We start from the raw sequence: 21097 nt of genomic DNA on the forward strand, positions 1-21097 counted from the left end.
TGCCACGAGTCGGGAACTTGCTCATACCTTCTCCTTTTCTTACTTTCCAACATGGGTCTCTCGTGTATACTCGAGTTTGTTTCTAGTTCAAAATTACTCGTCAGTTATTCATGGTTTTTGGAAAACTTAGCACGTTTACTTGGAACTGACTAGAATTAAGTTAACCGAGTCGACCCATATCTCGAAATAATCAAACTCACGAAACGCAACCTCGATTTTTTAACATATCGAGTATATCGTACACGAAAAAGAGGTGAACGAAAGAAGTGAAGCAGCGAGATAAAATGAAATGATACTTGTTTACCAAGAAAGTCCATTTCTATATCAACAAGAACCCAGCAATGTAGAATAAGAAGCCAAAGATCATGTCAGTGATATAAATGGTAGCAAGAGATGCTGATGGCATACAGCTCAAAGCCTTAATGGCTAACCCAAAAGGATATTAGGTAGCTAGGTTTAGTGTTCAACAAGACAAACCCATTTCCTAATTTAATATCAAAATCTCAACTTTTTAATGCAAAGATATCAAATATATTATGTTTTATATGCTTTTTGTAAGTGATAATGATGCAGTCAATATGAAACAAATGCCAACCTAAAAGTGAAGGAACTTTGATTTTAGGGAGCTACAAACAAGGAGATGAATTGAACGGTTTGAATTATAAGGGAACTTTTCGGGGAATGAGTGTCAGTGAAGACGCTCGGCCCTGAAGGGGTGGATTGTGAGCTCCCGTATTCGTTGGAGAGGAGAACGAAACATTTCTTAGAAGGGTGTGGAAACCTCTTTCTAGCAAACGTGTTTTAAATACCTCCCGGGGAAGCCCAAAAAGAATAATATCTGCTAGCGACGGGTTTGGGCTATTGCAGTTGTTATTAATGTGGTACCTCTAGGGTTGACAGCTCTCGACCCTAAAGAGAGGTAAATGAATTATAAGGGAACTTTTTGGGGAACGAGTGTCATCGAAGACACTGGGCCCTGAAGGGAGTGGATTGTGAGATCCCATGTTCGTGGGGAGGAGAACGAAACATTTTTTAAAAGGGCGTGAAAACCTCTTTCTAACAAACGCGTTTTAAAAACCTTCAGGAGAAGCTCGAAGAGAATAATATCTGCTAGCGATGGGCTTGGGCTATTGCAGTTGTCGTTAATGTGGTACCTCTAGGGTTAGCAGCTCTCGACCCGTAAAGAGAGGCTAGAACATATAAAAATGAGGGCCTTAAGTTTAGTGCATGCTTGCCTAATACCTAACCCTACCTTTGAATAGCTTACTTGCCCCTAGTTTGATATTGATTTGTGTTCATGTTGATATCAATGAATATCATATCTATGTCTACTTCTACTTCTTTGAGAAATTTTGGATTTGATTCTTCTTGTGGGTTTTGATTTGCTTACCTTGTGCAAATATGCTTGCTTTTTTTTTTCCCGAAAGTTTAGTTCGGGTTGTAAATTTTCTCGTTTCATATCGGGTTTGAAATTTGGTTAGTAAAAACTTTCATCGTTCCGATACCCATCTGAAAAACGGGTCAGTTGTAGGACGTAGAGACCTGTATCAAGTTAGAACATTGTTGTGAGATCATACGTCGATTGGATAAGGAAACGATATCGATTGGAAAGGGGAATGAGTGCTAGAGAGGACGTTGGTCCCTAAAGAGGGTGGGTTGTGAGATCCCACATTTTTCCGGAGGAGAACGAAGTATTCTTTATAAGGATGTGAAAACCTCTCCCTAGCAGACGCGTGTTAAAAACCTTGAGGGGAAACCCGAAAGTAAAAGTACAAAGAGGACAATATCTAACAGTGATGGGCTTGAGCCGTTACCGTTGTTATTAATGTGGTACCTCTAAGGATGGTAGCTCTCGACCCCAAATGAAAGGTATTAATAATAACCTAACGAAAGGTAATCTCATCCAATTTACGGTGACGAGTTTTTTTTCGAACAAAGAACAGTGTATGGAGAATAATTGAATGAGTCGATCCGAAAGAAAAAGGTATAAAGATGAGATTCGAAATGCCACCTAAAGTATAGAGAAAGAGTACTAAAAAGACAACATGATTTGAACACAAGCGTGGCCATTGAAAGGCAAATTGAATTGATATTATTGGTGTCAAATGCCAATGTCCTCTCAACTTCATCCAAAATATTCCGTATACTTATTTGTACTTCTTTTAAGCTCATTCGCACAAGTGGGTGGTCGGGTACGTGTATTATTAGGCTACCAATTCATTGTTCGATGGTCCGTTGGTCCGTTTATATAAAAACTCAAGTCCATTTTAGCCCATTACGTATTGCTATCAGCTTCATGATTTTAAAACGTGTCTACTGGAGAGAGGTTTCCACACCGTTATAAGGAATGTTTTGTTTCCCTCTTCAACCAACGTGGGATCTTACCGTATATCTGTCGTTTTTATTTTCAATCAGATAAGGTGTAAGTAGAATCTCGCATCGATTGATTTTCAGTCCAGTACACTCTGAACGTAAGCTAGAACTAATACAAGTTGGTGTCGAGTACAGTAAGGCATATTTTTGACAGAGTAATAATTGACATGTGTTCCTGCCATTTTTTTACAATCCACACCTGGTGTGGTCAGCACGTTACACTTTGATGTGTCTATACACTTGGATCAATCGTCTGGTCGAGCTTAGGCATGGTTGATAGGTGTCATAGTGCACATAGGTGTTCACCGAGCATGTCCAAGCTAGAATTAGGTCATATAGTTAGGTCGTAATTCATTCCGTAACAATCCCTCGTTCTTCGAAATGAGTTTGGATTATGTTCCCATTTTTTGGGAAAGCTCTTAACATCAAGTTAAGCAATAATTAGAGGTTTAATTATTAGTTAATTCCTTAACAATTTGTAAACTTGGGAACCATAACACTGACTCATTAGTTGTTTAATTACAGGTAACCATTAACCAATCATTGACTAATATTTTAATTAATGTATAATTGTGCAAATTAATTAATTATTGGTACTTGTATAATAATTTATTAATTATACCCGAAATGAATTATTATGAATTCGAGCCATAAAATATTATTTCAACCATAGATTAACGACGTGCAATTGCAATTTTAGGTAAGGTCAACCCGATGGCTTCTACGAGGAAACCAGCACAAAAAAGGCTCGATGGCTTGATTCTCTAGTCCCTCGTCCCCTCCTTTTGAGTTGGGTTGGGTTAGATTTTTTTTTTTTGTCCGATTTAGGTTGAGTTAATTTTTTACAAAACCGAAAATTCAGGTCAATTTGTGGGTTTACCTTTGTTTGTTGGGTCAACCCGACCAACTTGAAAATAGGGTTATAACCCAACCCCAACCCTACCCTCTTCCTAAAAAGATTAAGAATATTTAACATTTGTAATAAACGTCAGTGATGAGCTATGACTTGTAAATGTTTGATATTTAAAATTTATGAAATTTTAGTTATTAGTGTGACGTGTACGGTGGATAAATAAGAGGATTGGGTTGAGCTGTGAGCTTTATTCGAGTTGCTTGGGTTACCGACCCGATCAATCCAAAATTTTGGATCGGTCCAAAAGAATTTAGAAACGAAAGCAAGTGGAAAATACAATTAAAATGATTTTTTTTTATAAAAATAAAAGTGTTTTGAAAGTTAGAAGTGAAGGGTTTCACGTGTAAGGTCGGAGAGGACGGTGATCCATGTGCTTTTTGCAGTATGAAAATACACTTTATAATATATTTATTTATTTATTTTTATACTTTTTAAATATTATTAATATTGTCATAATAATATTTTTGATTTTTAGATAAGAAAAAACGGATCTTGCCTTCTCTCTCTCTAAGACTTTAAGATATATATATATATATATATATATATATACTCTCGTCTACGTGCTTCATCGTTCTCGTTGGTAATGGCTTCTTGGAAGAAAACCATAATTTCTCCTATTAGAAAGGCTTGCACCATCTTCAACCAACACCCGAGAGACTCGAAGAAGTCCCACTCCGACTCCGACTCAGGTGAGCTCTCGGGTTTTCTTTTGAATTTTCAACGACGGAGCAAAAAATAAAGAAAATGGTCTTATTTTAAGTTTCTTTTGTAGAGCAAGAGAAGCGAGTAGACGTGAGAGACCTACAAGGAGAGGTGATGGCATGTGGGTATGAAGACGTGCAAGTTATGTGGTCTATTTTAGACAAGACTAACTCTACTACAGCCGCCGCCACCACCAACTCCACCGTCTATAATATGTCTTCTTAATCATCGTCGTGGTGGTCGCCGTTGTCACGGCCGTGGCCAAAAGATTGTAGATAACTCTTTTTCTCTATTTCTCGGTGAGTTATGATTTCGTTATGTTTATAGGGAAGGAATGAATCCCCATGATTTGAAGAAGCTCTTAATCATGGTGAGACTTATTACTCTTAGTTAATGTAAAAATTAAATCTCTTTCCTAGTGGGAAATGGAACCTCATCTTTCTCACCCGTATTTTGATTTAGAGAGAGATTTTTTAAATTTCTTTGTAGTAATAGAATAGAACAAAAACGTCAATTCATAAAATTCATCTACCACGTGAGTAAATAACTCATTTTGGTCCATTTTGTAATAACTCATTCGTCTCGTTTAATGAAATTAAAATATCATAGAAATTAAATTGGAACTAACCGTTCAATTACCGAGATCGAAAATGTAGTTCGAATTGTTTAGCCGTACCTCCAACCCTCCTATTACAGGGGTTGTAAAATTGTATTATGTTTCAGTGTATCAGAAAGAAAAAGCTCCACACGAGCTCTTATTTTGTAGTGTGGTATTCGAAGTTGAGCTTAGAGGTTTGAATCCCTCCTCGTAAATAGAATATCTACGGGATCGATGCCAAAGAATGGTTGTGGATATCTAATCATCTCAAAATTTGAGCCACTAATTCCAACTGCCACACCAATACTAAAGTCTCGATCATTCCGTACAGATTTTATTTTTATTTTTCTCTGTCATTTTCATAGATTTGTGAGGAAGAAAGATAGGGATATGGATGGGCTTCTCGTGAAGGGATTATCCAAAAACCTCCATTTCTACAATATTATCCTTTCAATTTCATCCTCCAATCAAACATTGAGTTGGAAATACCCCATGATTTGTTTTAGGTCTTATCGGATCGAGGATGAAGTATTCAATGATCTAACTTCATCAAACCTGGATTGAATAGATTGGATCCAATTTATCACAACAACGGCAAGAAAACTTATAAACGACAAAGGTTTATGCTTAGATTCTTAAGAAAAATCTCAATATAGATAGAACGAGAGAACAAATCACCATTTATAAGGGTGTGGAAACCTTCTCCTAAGAGACGCGTTTTAAAGCCTTGAGGAGAAGCCTGAAAGGGAAAGCCCAAAGAGGACAATATCTGCTAGCGGTGGATCTGGGTCGTTACACATTGACCTCCAAACCTCTAAATAGTCCTCCTCTATCGAACACATGAAGTGGAGGTGAAACCGAATCCATCCTAGAGAGTCTCATAATAAAATTTTCAGCCATATCCAAAAGTAAGAGAGTTTCTCTTCGACCCTGCTATGGAATGTTATCACCAAAGCCTAGCCACAACCCATATCCCAACTTCCAAAGAGGAAAATGGAGCATTGTGGAAAAGCCCAGATGATTCTATCAGTGAACTTTTCACTTATCAGCTAAATGGAACAGTGTAATCCTTCTTAATGAGTCATTCAACACTTTTTGAATGGTTCTGATTTTGATTATGAAATCAAAGGCAAGAAATAGAATGAAAACTCATTTCAGAAGGTCTACCCTTCTCTAGTGAGATATAGTCCATGCCAATACAGTAAAACTTGTCAAAAGATCTACCATGTGAACTTATCAGAGAGTTCATGTCCCTACTTGAGAGCTAGACAGGGATTACGTACAGTCGATGAAGAATCGATTCGAAAGCTTTTAACTTGGAAGTTAAAGAACTCTTAAGTATGTGTTAAGATAGCAAGAACAATTGCCTACGAACTTCATCTGGGTTGAATAATTTACCTCCACTGGAAAAGTCGACACTGTTCGATGACGATACGAGTGATATTCTCAACTACTTGCAACGTGTTATCGAGCAGCCCTCTCTTCTTTTGCTTCAAGGGCATCTACTTCCTCGTTGGATAGAAGATCGACAATTGGTTCGTAGATGTCCCAGTCCTTTCTTTTCCTGTTGCATTTTAGTGCATACTTCCATAAGCATCAAATTTTTATAATTTTACAAGTTAGCTGCAACGAATATTAGAAATACACTAATAGCATGAGTTAATTTTTAATTTAGAAAAAAAAAAGATCACTCCCAATCGAAATTCACCAACCCTGACAAATGAAAATGGTACAAAAACCAAGACAGCCAAAAGAATAATGATTTAAGCTCCAAGTGCATTAACTTGTATAGATTGTTCGAAAGAGTGCATGTCAAGTGACTTTGTATTTTGAATATTTTTTATATTAAAACTTGAGAATAGATAAGTTTAAGATATAAATTTTAGAAAGAAAGAACATTAATAATAAACACAAACTACAAGCTAAAAAATTAGAATAAAACGTATGATATTAGGAAAATGGTAACAGGGAATAAAGTAATTACTCAAAAAAATTAATAAAATAATACTCACCGAACAGCACTTGATCGATGACCAAATAACTTCATCAAGTCCACCGAAGCACCTCCAGTTTTACTGTTGCACCAAACAGATAAAGAAGCACAATTGCAAAAGACAAACGAGTGAAGGTGAATATTTAGTTTCATTCCAAGTCCCAATTACAAAAGAGAATGAGGAACAACGCACAAGTTTGAATGAATATACCTTGCTGAAACATGCTCAAACCCTCGGCGGCCCTTCTTGCTCAGTCTGCTTTCTCTTGCTGAAGCAACGTTCTGCACGGCTATCTGGAACATAGACACAATGAAGATGCAGTGACGAAATAAATCATTCAGATTGTGAACAGAACTGTAAAAAGTATTGTCTTTACGAAAGGGAGGCTTAACAGGTAAGAAAAAACAAACCTCATAAAGCTGCTCTCGAATCGCAACAGCAATTGCAGGCTACCTCACAAAAATAAATGAAATTCTCATGGTATCCAATAGTTGGGGGGAAAAAAAACAATTACAGGAGACTTTAGGTGAAAATAACTCATTGACAATCCATCCCTTCGAAGTGAGATGCTGCCTTTTCATCACCAACGGAACCAATTTACATGTACAAAAGAATTTATTTTGTATATTTTCAAATTCAATTGATTTTTGCTTACTCCTACTTCAGGGTCTTCAATACCCAAATCTTTGCAGAATGTCCGGGAGAACTCTTCAGGGTCACTCTCATAGTTGTTCAAGTCCTAAAAGACATATCAGTTTGCACAAGTAAGCTTAATAAATATTTTTTCCAGTCAAATGTATCAAGAGTATGTTCAACTTTACCCACAGAAACTGATCCCTTATGAGCGTATTGTTTACTCGAAGATCAAGCTGGAAAAGAAAAAGAATTGCATTATTTTGCACCTAGCTGTAAGATAATGATAAAGGGAGGAGGTTGTCAAGAGATTGGTATTGCAATGCCAATTAGACAAACCTTGATTGTAATAATCTTTTCACCAGTATACATATCTTGACCTTCAAAGGATCTGAATTCTGTAAGTTGTGACTAATAAGCAAAAGCCAAGAGTAAACATAATTAAATTTGATGGCATGTCAATATTTCATTACAAAAATTCATGTAAGTTAAAACAAAAATTGCTCTTAATTACTAGAAAACATGGTTTAGGCTGACAATTGAAATCCTGAAGAATGGGAGAGGAAGGTTCGGATAACCATTGTTCTTACTTGAATGGATTGTGCAATTTGTGTTATAAATGCTGGGGGAAGCTTTAAATCCTTCACCGTCCTCTTTGCAAAGACCACCACCTCTGAATCGGGATCTAGAGTACACATAAGATATAATCATGCAATTGGAGATACTATCACAAGAGCAAAAAACACATTTTCAAGTTAACCTTCAAGAGTGCCTACTGTTTTGGGATGTTTCAAGATAACCACTGAATCCCTAGGTTCAAGCTCCCGTGTTAAAACCTAAATAACTTAGATCCTGTTCGATAACTATTTGGTTTTTGGTTTTTAGTTTTTCAAAATTAAGCCTCTATGGGTTTTCTAGTTTTGTTACCTACTTTTTACCTGTGTTTTCAAAAACCTAGCTGAGTTTTGAAAACTAAAAATGTAGTTTTCAAAAAATTTTATTATTATTATTATTTTTTTATATATATAAGAGACAATTTCATTGATGGGTGAAATTTACAAGAGGGATGTATAATCCATGATGTTTACAAAAGACCTTCCCAATTTGCAATGAGGGAGGTATAACTATAGGAAGTAAAAATATTAGACCGTTTACACCAAGATATAGCTTGGTAAACAACATTGTCGAAAAGTTTTGTGTAGGTCTGTGTCTTTTCTGCAAATATTCTCTAATTTCTTTCTTTCCACAGATTCCAAAAGAAAGCCATGATGAGGTTTTTCCATAATAGGGCTTTTGCGTTCTTGAAAGGGTGGTACGTTAAGGCCATATCCAAAAAAATCATTTACCTCCCTAAACAACGTTGTCGAAAAGTTTTGGTACGTTTTGAAATTTGCATAAGAATTTAAATGTTTTCTTAAGAACCATAAAACTCATTGTAGAGAAAAGAATGACGAGAAAACAAGTAATATCAATGATGGAACTCTTACCTCTATTAATCTTAAGGTTAAGGTTGGACATTAAATATCTTATTCATAAATACTATTTTATATATATGCATAAACTTTAGTTAAAATCACAAGCCAAGCCCTTGAATGTTCAAGTTTGTGTCTAACATAGATCTCTAAATTTAAAAATATGTCCCAAAACTTCCATTTTGTGTCTAATAGTCTTTGAACTTTGAATTCTTGACCTATTCAATATTTTTTATATTTAATATATTTATTATGTACATAATTAAAAGTTCATGGAAGACATTAAACTCGTACATAAAAACTAAATGAAGTATGCAAGTTTTTCACTAAAGAATCAACAATACGCCAATATCATCGGTAAAACAGGGATTAATTCAGTCTTCCAAGTCAGAAATCATAAATTTAGGGACAAAAAAACCCTAAATTCGAACGGTCAGAGCTGAAACTACGCTACACATCAAACATCATTGATTGAAAAGGAAACATTAACAGGCATGAGCGATATAAATAAACGAAATTACCAGTAGGGTTCCAAGTGAAGGCATCTTTGAATCTCTGACCATCAATTTCGATATCTAAGCGAATTGGCACTAGATTCTCCGCCGTCGGACTTTGATAATGATTGGGAACATTAAACCAAATATAAAGCCATAAGAAAGAGGAATCAATGAAACGAACAATGATGAAGTAGAAAGAGATAAAAGAACTCACATCCTGAACTTGAAAGGAGATTTTGAGTTAGCTGAGGCCGAAGATTTCATGGTTGATCGACTCTGCCGTTGTGTATGTTTCGAGCGTTTTGGTTATGTAGCTTTCGGAACGACTGCAGTGCGCTTCCCCGTCTTGGCCCCTTGCCTTTTTTTTCTTTTTTTTTTTCTCTCTTCAATTTTCTGCAAAATTCAAAAATATTTTTTAAATGCGAGAGTGGTTGTGGATAATTTTTCAATTTAGCTCTTATAATTTAAAATCTTAAAGAATGTTAAAGTAATCTGACATGCTTTATTTTTTAAAAAATATTATTAGTTATAAAATTAAATTTTATATTTAATATGATTTTAAACTTATGAATTTAAGGTAAATAATCTATTAGACAAAAAAAAAAAAAAAAAAATANAAAAAAAAAAAAAAAAAAAAAAAAATGAAAACTGGAGAACTTAAAATGTAAAGATGTATTAAACATTTTTAAAGTTTCTTGAGGCAAAATTAAAAATTATAGACCAATTAGCTACTTTTCAAAGTTTAGGAACTAGATAGATAAAAATAATTAAAAGTTCAACGAGATTTATGTTCTCGTTGAGATTATCACCCCGTGCGCGCACATCCCGACCTCTCCGCACGCACCTCCCAAAGTATTTTGAGTGACCGTAGTCCATCAATTCTTGCATAGATTACCTCATGTACGGGTAGCATTGAGTCTTGTTAGTCCCTTCACATATGAAAGGATAAAAAAAACTTTTTTTTTATTAATTTTCCATCCTAATATATACCGGGCATAAACTTGCTTTGAACACTCTAATTTCTTCAAAATAGCAGCGCTAGACTTAGACACGAAATTTAAAAGATTTAAAAAGATAAACTTCAATAATAACTTTAATACCCATATAAAATAAGGTATTCCTAAATAGATAATTGAAACCACCCGTGAAAAAAAAACAATAAATTTCTAAACGGATCATTCAAAATGTGAAGGAAAAAAAAAAAAACTGAGTAACGATCAATATTTTTTAATTTCATAGCATGTTATGTAAGATCGATGTAACACATCCACAAAGGTTTTTCCTCGGCCGTGTCATTAACATCTTTGTGAAGTCAATAATGGCTCCTCTCCTTCCCGATTGATTGCCAGAATGCCACAACAATGGAGTTCTTCTATCATACAAATGAACTTCAGTTCTTTTACATTTGATATCGAATTACATACAAGGGGACACACACGGGACGCTTCCAGCCATGTAATATTTGGCTCTATCTGCTATCTACATTTAAACCAACTTATTCACCAATCAAAGGCAAATGATATCAACCCAAACTATAAACACAACAATAATTCTAATCAAAGACCTATAACTGGGTATCACTTTCTTCTAACATGCACTATTTAACGTGAATGAACTCGAATTATGCCGTTCGAGCTCGGGGTTTGTGCCCAAATCATTTGATAGCCTTTCACACAACTGCAGGGTTTGAATTGAAATGAATGTTAGGATGTAAAGAAGGCTGATTCTTTAGCTCGAGTTTTTCTTACTTGCTATGAATTGTGTACCTACCTGTCTGTAAGCTGAGGAATCTCCAAAAGATTTCTTCAGTTCCACTACGTTAAGCAATGGGCTAATCTCAAAGACCTGAGACCAAGCAGGTTTGGTTATGGGAGCAATCAAAATTTAAATGCAAGGCTTAATGAAATGTTTACCTCTGCTTTGAATGAGAGATTGCTTAGGCTTCTTTGATTTCTTATCTCTTGCATTACTTTCAACTGAAGATGCATAAAAGAGAGAGAAACTGCATTACTTTCAAATAGAGGGGCCTTTGTCATTTAAAATGGCTGACTACGATGGCTTAGAGCTCAAATCAATCCATTCTCATGCAGTGATTAATGATATTGACATCTACCAAATTCTTTCAATTCTAAGAACTGGGTACCAACCTTTCCACTTTTCTTTTGGACCCGGAATCCCATATCCGTTGCTATAATCTCGATCCTCTCGAGCAAGTCCTTGGCAGAATGGTTGGATGTAAATCTGGTCTTCCTCTCAGAAACATCCTGTGATTGTTCAGCTTACAAAATTAAGGTTTTATGATAACTATTTTGACTAAAGTTATAAATAGTACTTACAGGTATAGTTTTTGATTCAAGTATGTTTGTAAGAAAGGTAAAAAGCTTACCGAAAATTAGAAGAAAACAAGCATAATTTTCAAAAACAAGATAAAAACGAAATGATTATCGAATAAGAGCTTTGGATAAGTAATAAAATGGAAGTTTTAAATAAACAAACAAACAAGCCACGGATTGCATAGTCCTTCTGCACTTGAGCTCTCACCTCTTGCTCAAAGAAGCCGGACAGGTCCAGACTTGAAGACATCCCAATTAACTCAAACGCGTTGATAATAGAGGGAGATTCTGGGCTGTTTTCACCGTCAAATGCCTACACCAAGGTAACATTCAAAATCCCATCAGTTAAGACAACACAACACAGAGAGGGAAAGGTGGAGAGAAGACAAGGAGAAAGAAAAATAGATTCTCTTCATCTCTCTGTGTATACCTCATCGTGCGTCGAGATGGCATCGTCCTGATCAGTGAATGGAATCTCCTCATCCTCATCATCATCATCATAACAAGGAGAAGCAGGATTATAGTCAATCTTGAACCATTCATCCTTTTTAATTCCTGCCATTGTAATCCGAGTATTGGGATTGGGGTCAAGAGTTCTCTTTATCAAATTTCTGGCACCTGCTGATAACCATTTGGGTAGCTGAAAATCCCCCCTCAAAGTCTACATCGAATGTTGATGCATATAAATATATTTTCTAAAGGAGAGAGGTACAGAGAGATCTAAACAAATAGAAGACATATTTAGATTCTTCCTTTTTTTTTTTTTTTTTTTTTTTTTTTTTTTTTCCCTTTCGCAATCAGCTTTAGGTACCTTTTTATAAAGTAGAGCCAGATTCGTCTCGTCAAAAGGAAGACAAGCTGTAAGAATCACATACAAGATAACCCCACATGACCATATATCAGAGGCAGCTCCATTGTATCCTCTATTAGCAAGTACTTCTGGTGCAACATAGTTGGGACTTCCACAAGTGGTGTGCAGCAAACCATCTTCCTAATGTCATGAACTATCCATTAATTCTAGTTCTTGAACTGCTAATTAAGTAGCCTAGATCTACATGAAGATGATCTCTAAAGTAGATATGTATAAAATTACCCTGCAATTCTGCGGTAAAGCACTGAGGCCAAAATCAGAAATCTTAATGTTTCCCTTATCATCAACAAGCACGTTTTCCAGCTACATGGATCATCAACCGACAAGGAATATTAAATAAAAACGCTATGAAGAGTGATTATTTGATTCAAGGAAACAGAAACAGCAGGTAAATACCTTGAGATCTCTGTGGTAAACTCCTTTATCATGGCAGTAGCTTAGACCATCAAAAAGCTGCTGGAAGAGCCGTCGTCCTTCAGCTTCATCCAACTTACCTTTTGATTCCTAAAACCGCACACATAAATCTCCGATTCTCTCTATCGATCAAGAATTCAACTAATAACTAAATTAAATCAACATCAGCTAGAACGCTTACGATTCTATCAAACAATTCCCCACCAGTGACGCACTCCATAACCATATAAATCTTCGTCTTACTAGCTAAAACCTGTAGAATATACACAAAACATTCAAATCTCCCGTTCATTCATAGAATCCACACGAATCACACAAATTCGAACACAAACCTCATAGAGTCTAACAACATTCGGATGTCTAAGAAGCTTGAGAGTACTTATTTCACGCTTAATCTGCAATCGATTCCGATTGCATCAGTTCGATTCGCTGAATAACAACAATAAGAACTAAAATAAAAGGATGAAAGGAAATGAAACCAAACCTGATCAGAGAAGTTGAGATGAAGAATCTTGGTCTTGTCAAGGATCTTGACAGCATAACGGCGGCCGGAACGGAGATCGACGGCCAACTTTACCTTGCCGAAATTGCCTTCCCCCAGAGTTTTCCCCAACTCATACTTCCCAACTCTCATTCTCCTTCTTCGTCTTCTTCTTCTTCGTCACTGCTAAATTTCTATCAGCCAAATTTGTGGCTCTCTCTCTCTCTCTCTTCTTTTAAATCATTTTTATAATTATTATTTTTTTTTTTCTCTTTCTGACTTTTACTCGGCTTCGCGCCATAGATTATTGAACCGTTCAATTATAAAGCTACCCTTCCCCACGCTCGATAGTAGCGCGTTCACAACACGTTCAATGTCAACCACGTACTTTCAACTCCACGCGCTTCAGTTTTTACGTTTAAATCTAATTTTATTTATTTTCTCCAATCTTCTCTGAACGATGCGTTTTTGTTTTTTTCTTTTTCTGCCTCCAGATTTTACCTACCGAAATTGACCTCACACTACACGACGTCGTTTTAGCTTTGAGGCAATTTAGAATGCGAAAAAACTATATAATAACTAAGTATTCTATTTTTCTCTTTACTTTTATTTTTTAATAAAACAATAGAAACATAAAATAGGTAAATATTTGTTAAAAAAATTCGATAAATATATAGAATTTTATTGTTTTTAATTTTCTTTTTTAGTAAAATTATTGTAATATAAAAAAAAACGTCTTTACTTGTTTAAAAAAATAGAGTTCTATTTTTAACCTTTTTTTAATCAAATAATAATACTATAAAAATATATTTTTGAAAAAAAAAATTAAATTAATTAAATAAAAAATTTCATCTCTTTAATATACTATCTTACGTGTCATTAACTTTTAATAACTTTCTTAATTTTTAATTTTATATTTAACAAATTTGTTTTATTTTTAACTATTTATTTTAAAAATAAAAAGTACAAAATTACATTATAAATTTCTCAATTACAGCTCATCCTCCGACCCAACCACGTCGTCTTTTATCCTCTCCGACTTCTTCTTTCCCGCCACAAACCCTTTCTCCGTCGTCTCCTCCGCCGCCTCCCCCTTCGCCTTCATCTCCTCCGCCGCCATGTCCTCCGCTTCTCTGCCCTTCTCAGCCCCATATTGTCCCGCCTCTGTTGTTAAGACAATAATTCTATTTATCAACTTTTAATTCATTTATAAGAGATTTTCCACCTCGGATTCCGCATCCATAAAATAATTTAATAATGAAAAATAGTAATTTCTTTAATAATAAAGAATAAAAATAAATACATTAAAAAATTATTTATAAAATTTATATTTGGAAACATGATATTAATATTAAGAGATATATATTTTAATTTTTAAAATTTAAAAAAGTTTTAAAAATATATTAAGAGGTATTTTTATTAATTTAATAAACTTTGGGCACCGGAAAAACCAGAACCTGAGGCGACATTCTCGATTTTGTTAACGCCGTCTGCCCGGAGTTCATTTCTCAGTCCAAGTCCACCGGAGATCTTCTTTTTTGCCCATTCCGTCCAAGTCTCCGACGACCGGTCTTTTTCCTTTTCTTCTTTCGCCGCCATCTTTCTCTTCATTTCCTGGTAATCTCGACCCTCCTCCTCCGTCGACGGCATGTGTCCCACGCTCCCGCTCCGGCAAAAACTCACCATAAAAATCAGCACCACTACTGCCACCGCCACCGCCGGGAGAATTATCCGGCGCCGGCGAACTCGTATTGAAGCCATTGGAACGATTAATTGTGAAATTGTTTTAAGCTCAGTGAAGAAAATTAGGTACCGGAGAAATTGGGGATTCAGGGCTTTCTTTTTATCTACCGGGAAGCGGCGGACGGTGAGTCCGCGTGGCAGAGGTTGACAGGGACGCCACGTGGATGTCAGAGGTTGTTGGGTGGGTGTAGGAATGCCCACGTGGCGGACATGGTACTTACAGGTGGATTTTTGTTGGGCGTGGATGCTGCTTCGTGGGTTGGACGTACACACGTGTCTCTTGGGAAATACATATTTTACAATAGAGACAAACCAATGTGCTTGTGGATATATGTTTTTATTTTTATTATTACTTTAGATAATGTACGAATGTTAGATCTTTACATAATAATAATAATAATAATAATAATTCATATATGGATACGTTCATCTGAATAAATCCTCCTTTATCTGTTGCGGGTCGAAGACTCTTTCTCCTTCCCCTTCTTCAAACTCTGATTCGAGAAATCTCTTATCAACGATAGAACAAGATCCATTTTGTATCATATCTAAGGGATTTCTGGGTTCGAGCCAAATAAGTAATGTCACTCGATCATTATCAAATCGACTGCAATCTTTTTCTCTCCGTGAGGATCCCAATCCCAACAGAGTGCTTTCTAGTTCTAATAGGTCATGAACTAGATCAGAATCATTCTCAACGAGTCCATAAGAAGTGATCCCATTGTCGTTAACCTCACGACTTTAAAACGCGTATGTTAATGAGAGGTTTCCACACCTTTATAGGAAATATTTCGTTATTCTTTCTAACTGATGTGGGATCTCGTACTCTGCACACTGCACAGTGTCTGTCTCCAATCTCATTTCTAACAGCCCAAAACCCACTATTAGTAAACATTGTTCACTTTGGTCCGTTACGTATTGTCGTCAGCCTTACGATTTTAAAACGCGTCTACCAGGGAGAGGTCTTCACACTTTTATAAGTAATTTTCGCTCCCTTCTCCAACCGATGTGGGATCTCACAGGTATCGACATCAAGATGGGAGATAGGGACAACAACCCTGATTCCCGTCAATGATTATGTCTTAATGGATGAGTCAGACTTAAATTAAAATATAAAAAATAAAAAGATAAAATAGAGAATATTTGCAAGGAAAAACAATTTAATAACCTTATTTATTAGAATAAAAATATGAATAAAATAAAATTTTAAATTGTTCGTAAGTTTCTGGTCTATTTGATCAATGTCATTATCCTATTACCCTGAGCTTTTTCATTACTTACTGATAGAAGTGTTTATCGTTCTCATTTTAAATGTTATTTTAATTTTTTTAATTTTAGTTTTAAATTTAGGAATAATGTATTTAATTTATTAGATATAAAATTAAAAATATAGTATTTATTAATAATTTTTTTTGTCTAATAATTTCATTAAATGGTATTATTAAAAAATAATTAGGAGATGTAATTAAACCTATAAATACATAATTTAATATTATAATGTCAAAACTTTAGGTTAAAAGAAAAGATATGAATTAATGTAAAATTAGAGCTTAGTCACTTAATTATTAAACAATGTCAATTATAACAAATAATTTTCACGAAATTGAAGAGCTAATTAGCATCAAAATGGAGAAATTCGCCGAAATTCCTTTTCATGTTTAATTATGAAATGGAAAATCTTCCCACCGAACACAAATGAGAAAAAGGCAAAAGTTGAGATGATGTTGAGCGGCGACCTTCCGTTTTCATCTTTGGAAGTTTGATGCATCCAAGAACTGGAAAGTGGTCCAACAATCCCATGATAAACCATTTGATCTTATGATCAAATCCAGTTTACAGACGAATACTCAATTGGTGGGTTGGTTCAATTTAGATTCTAAGTTAAGTTAATGGCGGACTACTGCTCTTAATCGCCATTGTTAATCAATCCTCTCTTTCTTGCTTGCTTGCCATTGGCGTAGAGGTTTGTTTTGTTTGGTGCTTTGTTGTGGTTCTCTTTTCAGGTATGTTGCTATATCTCTCTCCCTCTTGAGGTTTTTTGCCCGGTGCATGGCGGCGGCTGCCAGGTAATTGGCCTTTCTTGATCGGTTTACATCTGAGTCAGTACGACGGCGCCTCCGCTTAGCTTTGATGGAACAGAGAGGGAAATCGACTTCTGTGAACTCTACGATGTCATCTCGCGGCGGAAGGGTTTCTTCGAAGGCTATGGAGTCGCCGAAGCGGATGGTTTCTGTATCGGCCGTTCAATCGACGCCGCAGTCTGTTGTGAAGAAGCAAAGTTCGAGAGTTAGCAGATCTCTGACGCCGAATGCTCCAAAGAAGGGGAGAGATGGTGAGAATGTTGGAGTTTCGGCTCGAGTGGTCAACCGTGGTGGTCTCAAGCAAGATTCGCTGCGGCGTTGTTCGAATGTTGAGGATTGTAATGGAGTTAAGAGTGAATTGCAGAAGAAGCTTTGTTTCACAGAGGATTTGATTAAGGATTTGCAGTCTCAATTAGTGGCGTTGAAGGAGGAGTTGCAGAAGTCTCAGAGCTTGAACCTGGAACTTCAATCGAAGAACGATTTGCTCGTCCGTGACCTAGCCGCCGCTGAAGCGAAGTGCGCTAATGCTAGAAACAACGACCAGGTGAGGAAGGAAGACGCCATAGTCGTTTCCTTGAAAATTACTTTTCTATTTCCGGTTGAAAATTTGAAGGAATTTCAGAATCGTTTTCAATTTTCAGTCGTTTGGAGAGTACAATCAGAAACTCGAAAATGGAAAGTTGCAGGCCCAACCATCAAATTCCTGTCGGAATGTTAAGGATTTGGAATCCAAGGCGGCTCCACCACCACCACCACTACCACGGGCGCCGCCGCCGCCCCCGCCGCCTCTTCCCGTGAAATCCTTGCCCCGACCAGTGGCCTCTCAGAAATCTCCAGACCTCGTACGCCTCTTTCACTCCTTAAAAAAGAAAGAAGGGAAGAGAGGTCCTCCATTGTTGGGGAAACCAGCTGCGATCAATGCCCACAATAGCATTGTTGGGGAAATTCAGAATCGTTCTGCGCATCTTTTAGCGGTAAGGCGGTGATTTTTGTTGCTTTGATTGAAAAATTAAGCCATAGCTAATAGTGTTCATCATCAATTTACAGATAAAAGCTGACATTGAAACCAAAGGAGAGTTCATCAATGGCCTCATTGACAAGGTGCTCGTTGCAGCTTATACAGACATAGAAGATGTCCTCAAGTTTGTCGATTGGCTTGATTTCCAGCTCTCATCATTGGTAAATCTTTACTTGTCTCTTTTTCCTTTTCTGTGTAAATCCATGGAAAGAGCAAGTTTTAGGACAAAAGAATTCTGGGTGTGGTGGGCCATATCATGTCATACAAAGTAGAAGATTTTCTAGTTATTGTTCATGAATATGGTCTGGTTTACTAGGAGAAAAGCAGCAATCCGATCAATAATTGAACATATAATGTTTTGAGCTGGGCTAGTGCCTTCCTATAATGTATGTCTGGCAAATGCTACGTGCATTATCTTTCGGGACGAGTTGGAAGAGGAATTCCTAATTCTTACACGGATGAGCCCATAACACTGTCCTAAGCTAAGATGGCCCCCTTCTGACTTCTAAACGTGCCATGGACTGGATCGTCTCTTTAAGTTTTTGTCTACTTTTTCCTTTCCTTTTTTTGACAAAGGACTTGAGAATGAGGGGACCCAAATCTTTATAATTGATTTTGTACATTACCTAGTCTTGACTAGTCGGGTTGTCCCCGGAGGACCTATTTCCAAACCCGCTCTTTGGTTTCGAGGTCACTCAGCTTCTAATCTGAAGGTTCTAACATTGGAAAATGGCAGAATCCGTCCTGCATAAGAACACCCACCACCTTGGGAACCATACTATTGCTTCATTAACTAAGAAAGCTTAATCTATCCAGAAAGTTAATGGCATTTTCTTGGGTGAACTCTATACTCCTTAGGAAGCGTGGGCATGTGAGGTGGCTTTTATTTCTTTTGGACCAAAAAATCTATTCTGCACCCAAATTCTAGAACCTTTTTGGATTGAGAATGACGTGGCTTTGTCTTTTTCTTTGTTAATTTTGAGGTGAAGTCCTTGTTGATGTTGACTGGCCAACTGTACAGTTTTGTCTATTTTGCTTGAAACCGGAAGACACCAGATGATTATCAAAATTTGTCATTTGTGGAATTTCACTGTGCTCAAATCTATACGTACATTAGTCATATGTTATCTTATCTCCACACTCCTCAACCATGTGTCACTGATAATGGTTGTTCATCACTTGGAATATGCCGTATATTTCTTCTAGACCTGATTTCTAAAAACAGAAGGAAGCATGTTTATGCAGAAACTGAGACTTAATGATAATTCCAGTAGTTTCTTTCTAAATACTGTCGTTTGAGCTTATAATGAAGAAAAACCCGAAATGAATGATATTAACTATTGAAGCTGCCGCTTGCTAGAGCTGATATATTGATGCCGGTCTTTATGATAAAAGTAATGCTATATTTCAGTTAGTCTGTGGTAGTCTATTTTCTTGTTGTGTCTATAAATGGCGCTTTGAGAAGGGCGTTCTATCAATGGCTAATAGGATATACTTATTCCGATAATCCTAGTGGTCAATGAGGGCCATGTAAAATGATAAACTTAGAAGGAATGAGTACAAGTCATAAGGGAAGTTGGTGACTTGATGACAGGGGAGCCGACGACCGATCCCCGGTGAACGGCAGCCATAACTATAACGGTCCTAAGGAACGAAATTCCTTGTGGGGTAAGTTTCGACCCGCACGAAAGGCGTAACGATCTGGTCATCTGTCTAATATTTAATATTACGGTTGGTTGTCTGGTGAACACACAAGCTATAGCTTAGACACTATGGATATAAGAGAAACTATAATGGTCATGAACAAGTTACTTCAGAAAAATGTGAAAATAATGATGTTGAGAAAGAGTTGAAATGGTGTGGCTGATGGATGACCATATGCTTGCTCCTCCCCCATTATATTATTGGATGTTAAAATTTTGTCTGCAGGCCGATGAGCGGGCTGTGTTGAAACATTTCAAGTGGCCCGAGAAGAAAGCCGATGCCATGCGAGAAGCAGCCATAGAATACCGGGTGCTTAAACTGTTGGAAAATGAGATCTCTTTGTACAAGGATGACACTAATTCTCCATGTGAGGCAGCCTTGAAGAAGATGGCGAGCTTATTAGACAAGTTAGATCTTCTTACACTTTTTGATACCTTTTCATTATCCAAATCGCATCTGGTCTTGATTTTTACTTCTTTCCTCATATAATGAAAGGTCGGAGCGAGGCATACAACGCTTAATCGGGCTTCGAAATACCGTAATGCATTCTTATCAGGACCTAAAACTCCCAACAAATTGGATGCTAGACTCCGGTATCACGAGTAAGGTATGGTTTCTTTCGCTCATCAAATCACATCCCTAAATTCTCTAACCAATCCATTTTCATGCAACATACAATTTCATCAACCATTTCCAGATAAAGCAAGCTTCTATGAATCTGGCGAAGATGTACATGAAAAGGGTGAAAACAGAGCTGAATTCGATTCGCAGTTCGGACAAAGAATCCAACCGGGAGTCGCTCCTACTCCAGGGAGTTCACTTCGTATACAGAACTCACCAGGTAACAAGCTATACTCTCAAACTTTCATAGCATTATATAGCATTAGAAGATAAAAAAATGGAGGTTGTGATGCAAATAAATGGGTTCTGGTTGGGCAGTTCGCTGGTGGGCTCGATTCAGAAACGCTGTGTGCTTTTGAGGAAATAAAGCAATGGGTCCCAAGACAAGTGGTGGGAGGGTCCCATTCGCAACAAGGATGGATAGTTGGCATACCATCATCATAATCAAGTAACAATAATACTTGTGTGCCTTGTGTAAAATATTTGAGTGTATATTTATTATGCAAAATTGAGGTGGGAGTAGCTGAGTAAGTAAAGATAGATTATGTTAGTTAAGGAGACATTTGGTTGCTTTGTAGTGGCTGGCTTAAAGAGATGTTGTTTTCAAATATTAGTAGTTTTTTTTTTTTTTTTTTTTTTTTAAAAATAA

At 36.6% G+C, this 21097-nt stretch overlaps 4 protein-coding genes and 1 long non-coding RNA gene across 5 annotated transcripts; 2 read left to right on the top strand and 3 right to left on the bottom strand.

The window, feature by feature from the left end:
• Positions 1-3836: 3836 nt before the first annotated feature.
• LOC111799626 lies at positions 3837-4466 on the top strand. Its single transcript, XR_002815871.1, has 2 exons — positions 3837-3975; positions 4059-4466. It is a non-coding gene; the product is annotated as an uncharacterized LOC111799626 (long non-coding RNA).
• Positions 4467-5678: 1212 nt separating this feature from the next.
• On the bottom strand, positions 5679-9541 carry LOC111799625 (chromatin structure-remodeling complex protein BSH). The gene is made up of 10 exons (XM_023683044.1): positions 9397-9541; positions 9207-9295; positions 7804-7898; positions 7553-7624; positions 7402-7449; positions 7236-7319; positions 6991-7029; positions 6791-6873; positions 6599-6661; positions 5679-6150 (listed from the first exon to the last, which is right to left on the bottom strand). Exons 1-10 carry the CDS (start codon positions 9444-9446, stop codon positions 6051-6053), a joined length of 723 nt encoding a protein of 240 aa, XP_023538812.1. The 5' UTR covers positions 9447-9541; the 3' UTR covers positions 5679-6050.
• Positions 9542-10533: 992 nt separating this feature from the next.
• On the bottom strand, positions 10534-13517 carry LOC111801159 (CBL-interacting serine/threonine-protein kinase 1-like). The gene is made up of 12 exons (XM_023685155.1): positions 13285-13517; positions 13133-13195; positions 12982-13053; positions 12783-12890; positions 12609-12689; positions 12327-12506; positions 11946-12176; positions 11724-11828; positions 11330-11446; positions 11096-11158; positions 10953-11027; positions 10534-10859 (listed from the first exon to the last, which is right to left on the bottom strand). Exons 1-12 carry the CDS (start codon positions 13432-13434, stop codon positions 10770-10772), a joined length of 1335 nt encoding a protein of 444 aa, XP_023540923.1. The 5' UTR covers positions 13435-13517; the 3' UTR covers positions 10534-10769.
• Positions 13518-14229: 712 nt separating this feature from the next.
• Positions 14230-15086, bottom strand: LOC111800981 (late embryogenesis abundant protein D-29-like). The gene is made up of 2 exons (XM_023684923.1): positions 14739-15086; positions 14230-14445 (listed from the first exon to the last, which is right to left on the bottom strand). The coding sequence occupies exons 1-2, from the start codon at positions 15040-15042 to the stop codon at positions 14273-14275; spliced, it is 477 nt and encodes a 158-aa protein (XP_023540691.1). The 5' UTR covers positions 15043-15086; the 3' UTR covers positions 14230-14272.
• Positions 15087-16671: 1585 nt separating this feature from the next.
• On the top strand, positions 16672-21081 carry LOC111801096 (protein CHUP1, chloroplastic). The gene is made up of 7 exons (XM_023685077.1): positions 16672-17649; positions 17747-18079; positions 18153-18284; positions 20053-20234; positions 20323-20434; positions 20525-20668; positions 20767-21081. The coding sequence occupies exons 1-7, from the start codon at positions 17155-17157 to the stop codon at positions 20890-20892; spliced, it is 1524 nt and encodes a 507-aa protein (XP_023540845.1). The 5' UTR covers positions 16672-17154; the 3' UTR covers positions 20893-21081.
• The last annotated feature ends 16 nt before the right edge of the window (positions 21082-21097 follow it).

The sequence above is a fragment of the Cucurbita pepo genome, chromosome LG08 (genome assembly GCF_002806865.2).
Source record: "Cucurbita pepo subsp. pepo cultivar mu-cu-16 chromosome LG08, ASM280686v2, whole genome shotgun sequence".
Classification (NCBI taxonomy): domain Eukaryota; kingdom Viridiplantae; phylum Streptophyta; class Magnoliopsida; order Cucurbitales; family Cucurbitaceae; genus Cucurbita; species Cucurbita pepo.

What these genes read in the sequence shown, in the direction of transcription:
- LOC111800981 (XM_023684923.1), bottom strand. Translation starts at nt 15,042, where the DNA reads ATGGCTTCAATACGAGTTCGCCGGCGCCGGATAATTCTCCCGGCGGTG. An exon ending in AATCGAGAATGTCGCCTCAG is followed by an intron (nt 14,446 to 14,738) that starts GTTCTGGTTTTT and finishes TCTTAACAACAG; the next exon opens with AGGCGGGACAATATGGGGCT.
- LOC111799625 (XM_023683044.1), bottom strand. Translation starts at nt 9,446, where the DNA reads ATGAAATCTTCGGCCTCAGCTAACTCAAAATCTCCTTTCAAGTTCAGG. An exon ending in TTGAAGACCCTGAAGTAGGA is followed by an intron (nt 7,030 to 7,235) that starts GTAAGCAAAAAT and finishes TTTGTGAGGTAG; the next exon opens with CCTGCAATTGCTGTTGCGAT. An exon ending in TTTGAGCATGTTTCAGCAAG is followed by an intron (nt 6,662 to 6,790) that starts GTATATTCATTC and finishes TTGGTGCAACAG; the next exon opens with TAAAACTGGAGGTGCTTCGG.
- LOC111801096 (XM_023685077.1), top strand. Translation starts at nt 17,155, where the DNA reads ATGGAACAGAGAGGGAAATCGACTTCTGTGAACTCTACGATGTCATCT. An exon ending in ATGCTAGAAACAACGACCAG is followed by an intron (nt 17,650 to 17,746) that starts GTGAGGAAGGAA and finishes TTCAATTTTCAG; the next exon opens with TCGTTTGGAGAGTACAATCA. An exon ending in ATTTCCAGCTCTCATCATTG is followed by an intron (nt 18,285 to 20,052) that starts GTAAATCTTTAC and finishes TTTTGTCTGCAG; the next exon opens with GCCGATGAGCGGGCTGTGTT.
- LOC111801159 (XM_023685155.1), bottom strand. Translation starts at nt 13,434, where the DNA reads ATGAGAGTTGGGAAGTATGAGTTGGGGAAAACTCTGGGGGAAGGCAAT. An exon ending in TTTACCACAGAGATCTCAAG is followed by an intron (nt 12,690 to 12,782) that starts GTATTTACCTGC and finishes TGATCCATGTAG; the next exon opens with CTGGAAAACGTGCTTGTTGA. An exon ending in TGGCTCTACTTTATAAAAAG is followed by an intron (nt 12,177 to 12,326) that starts GTACCTAAAGCT and finishes CATTCGATGTAG; the next exon opens with ACTTTGAGGGGGGATTTTCA.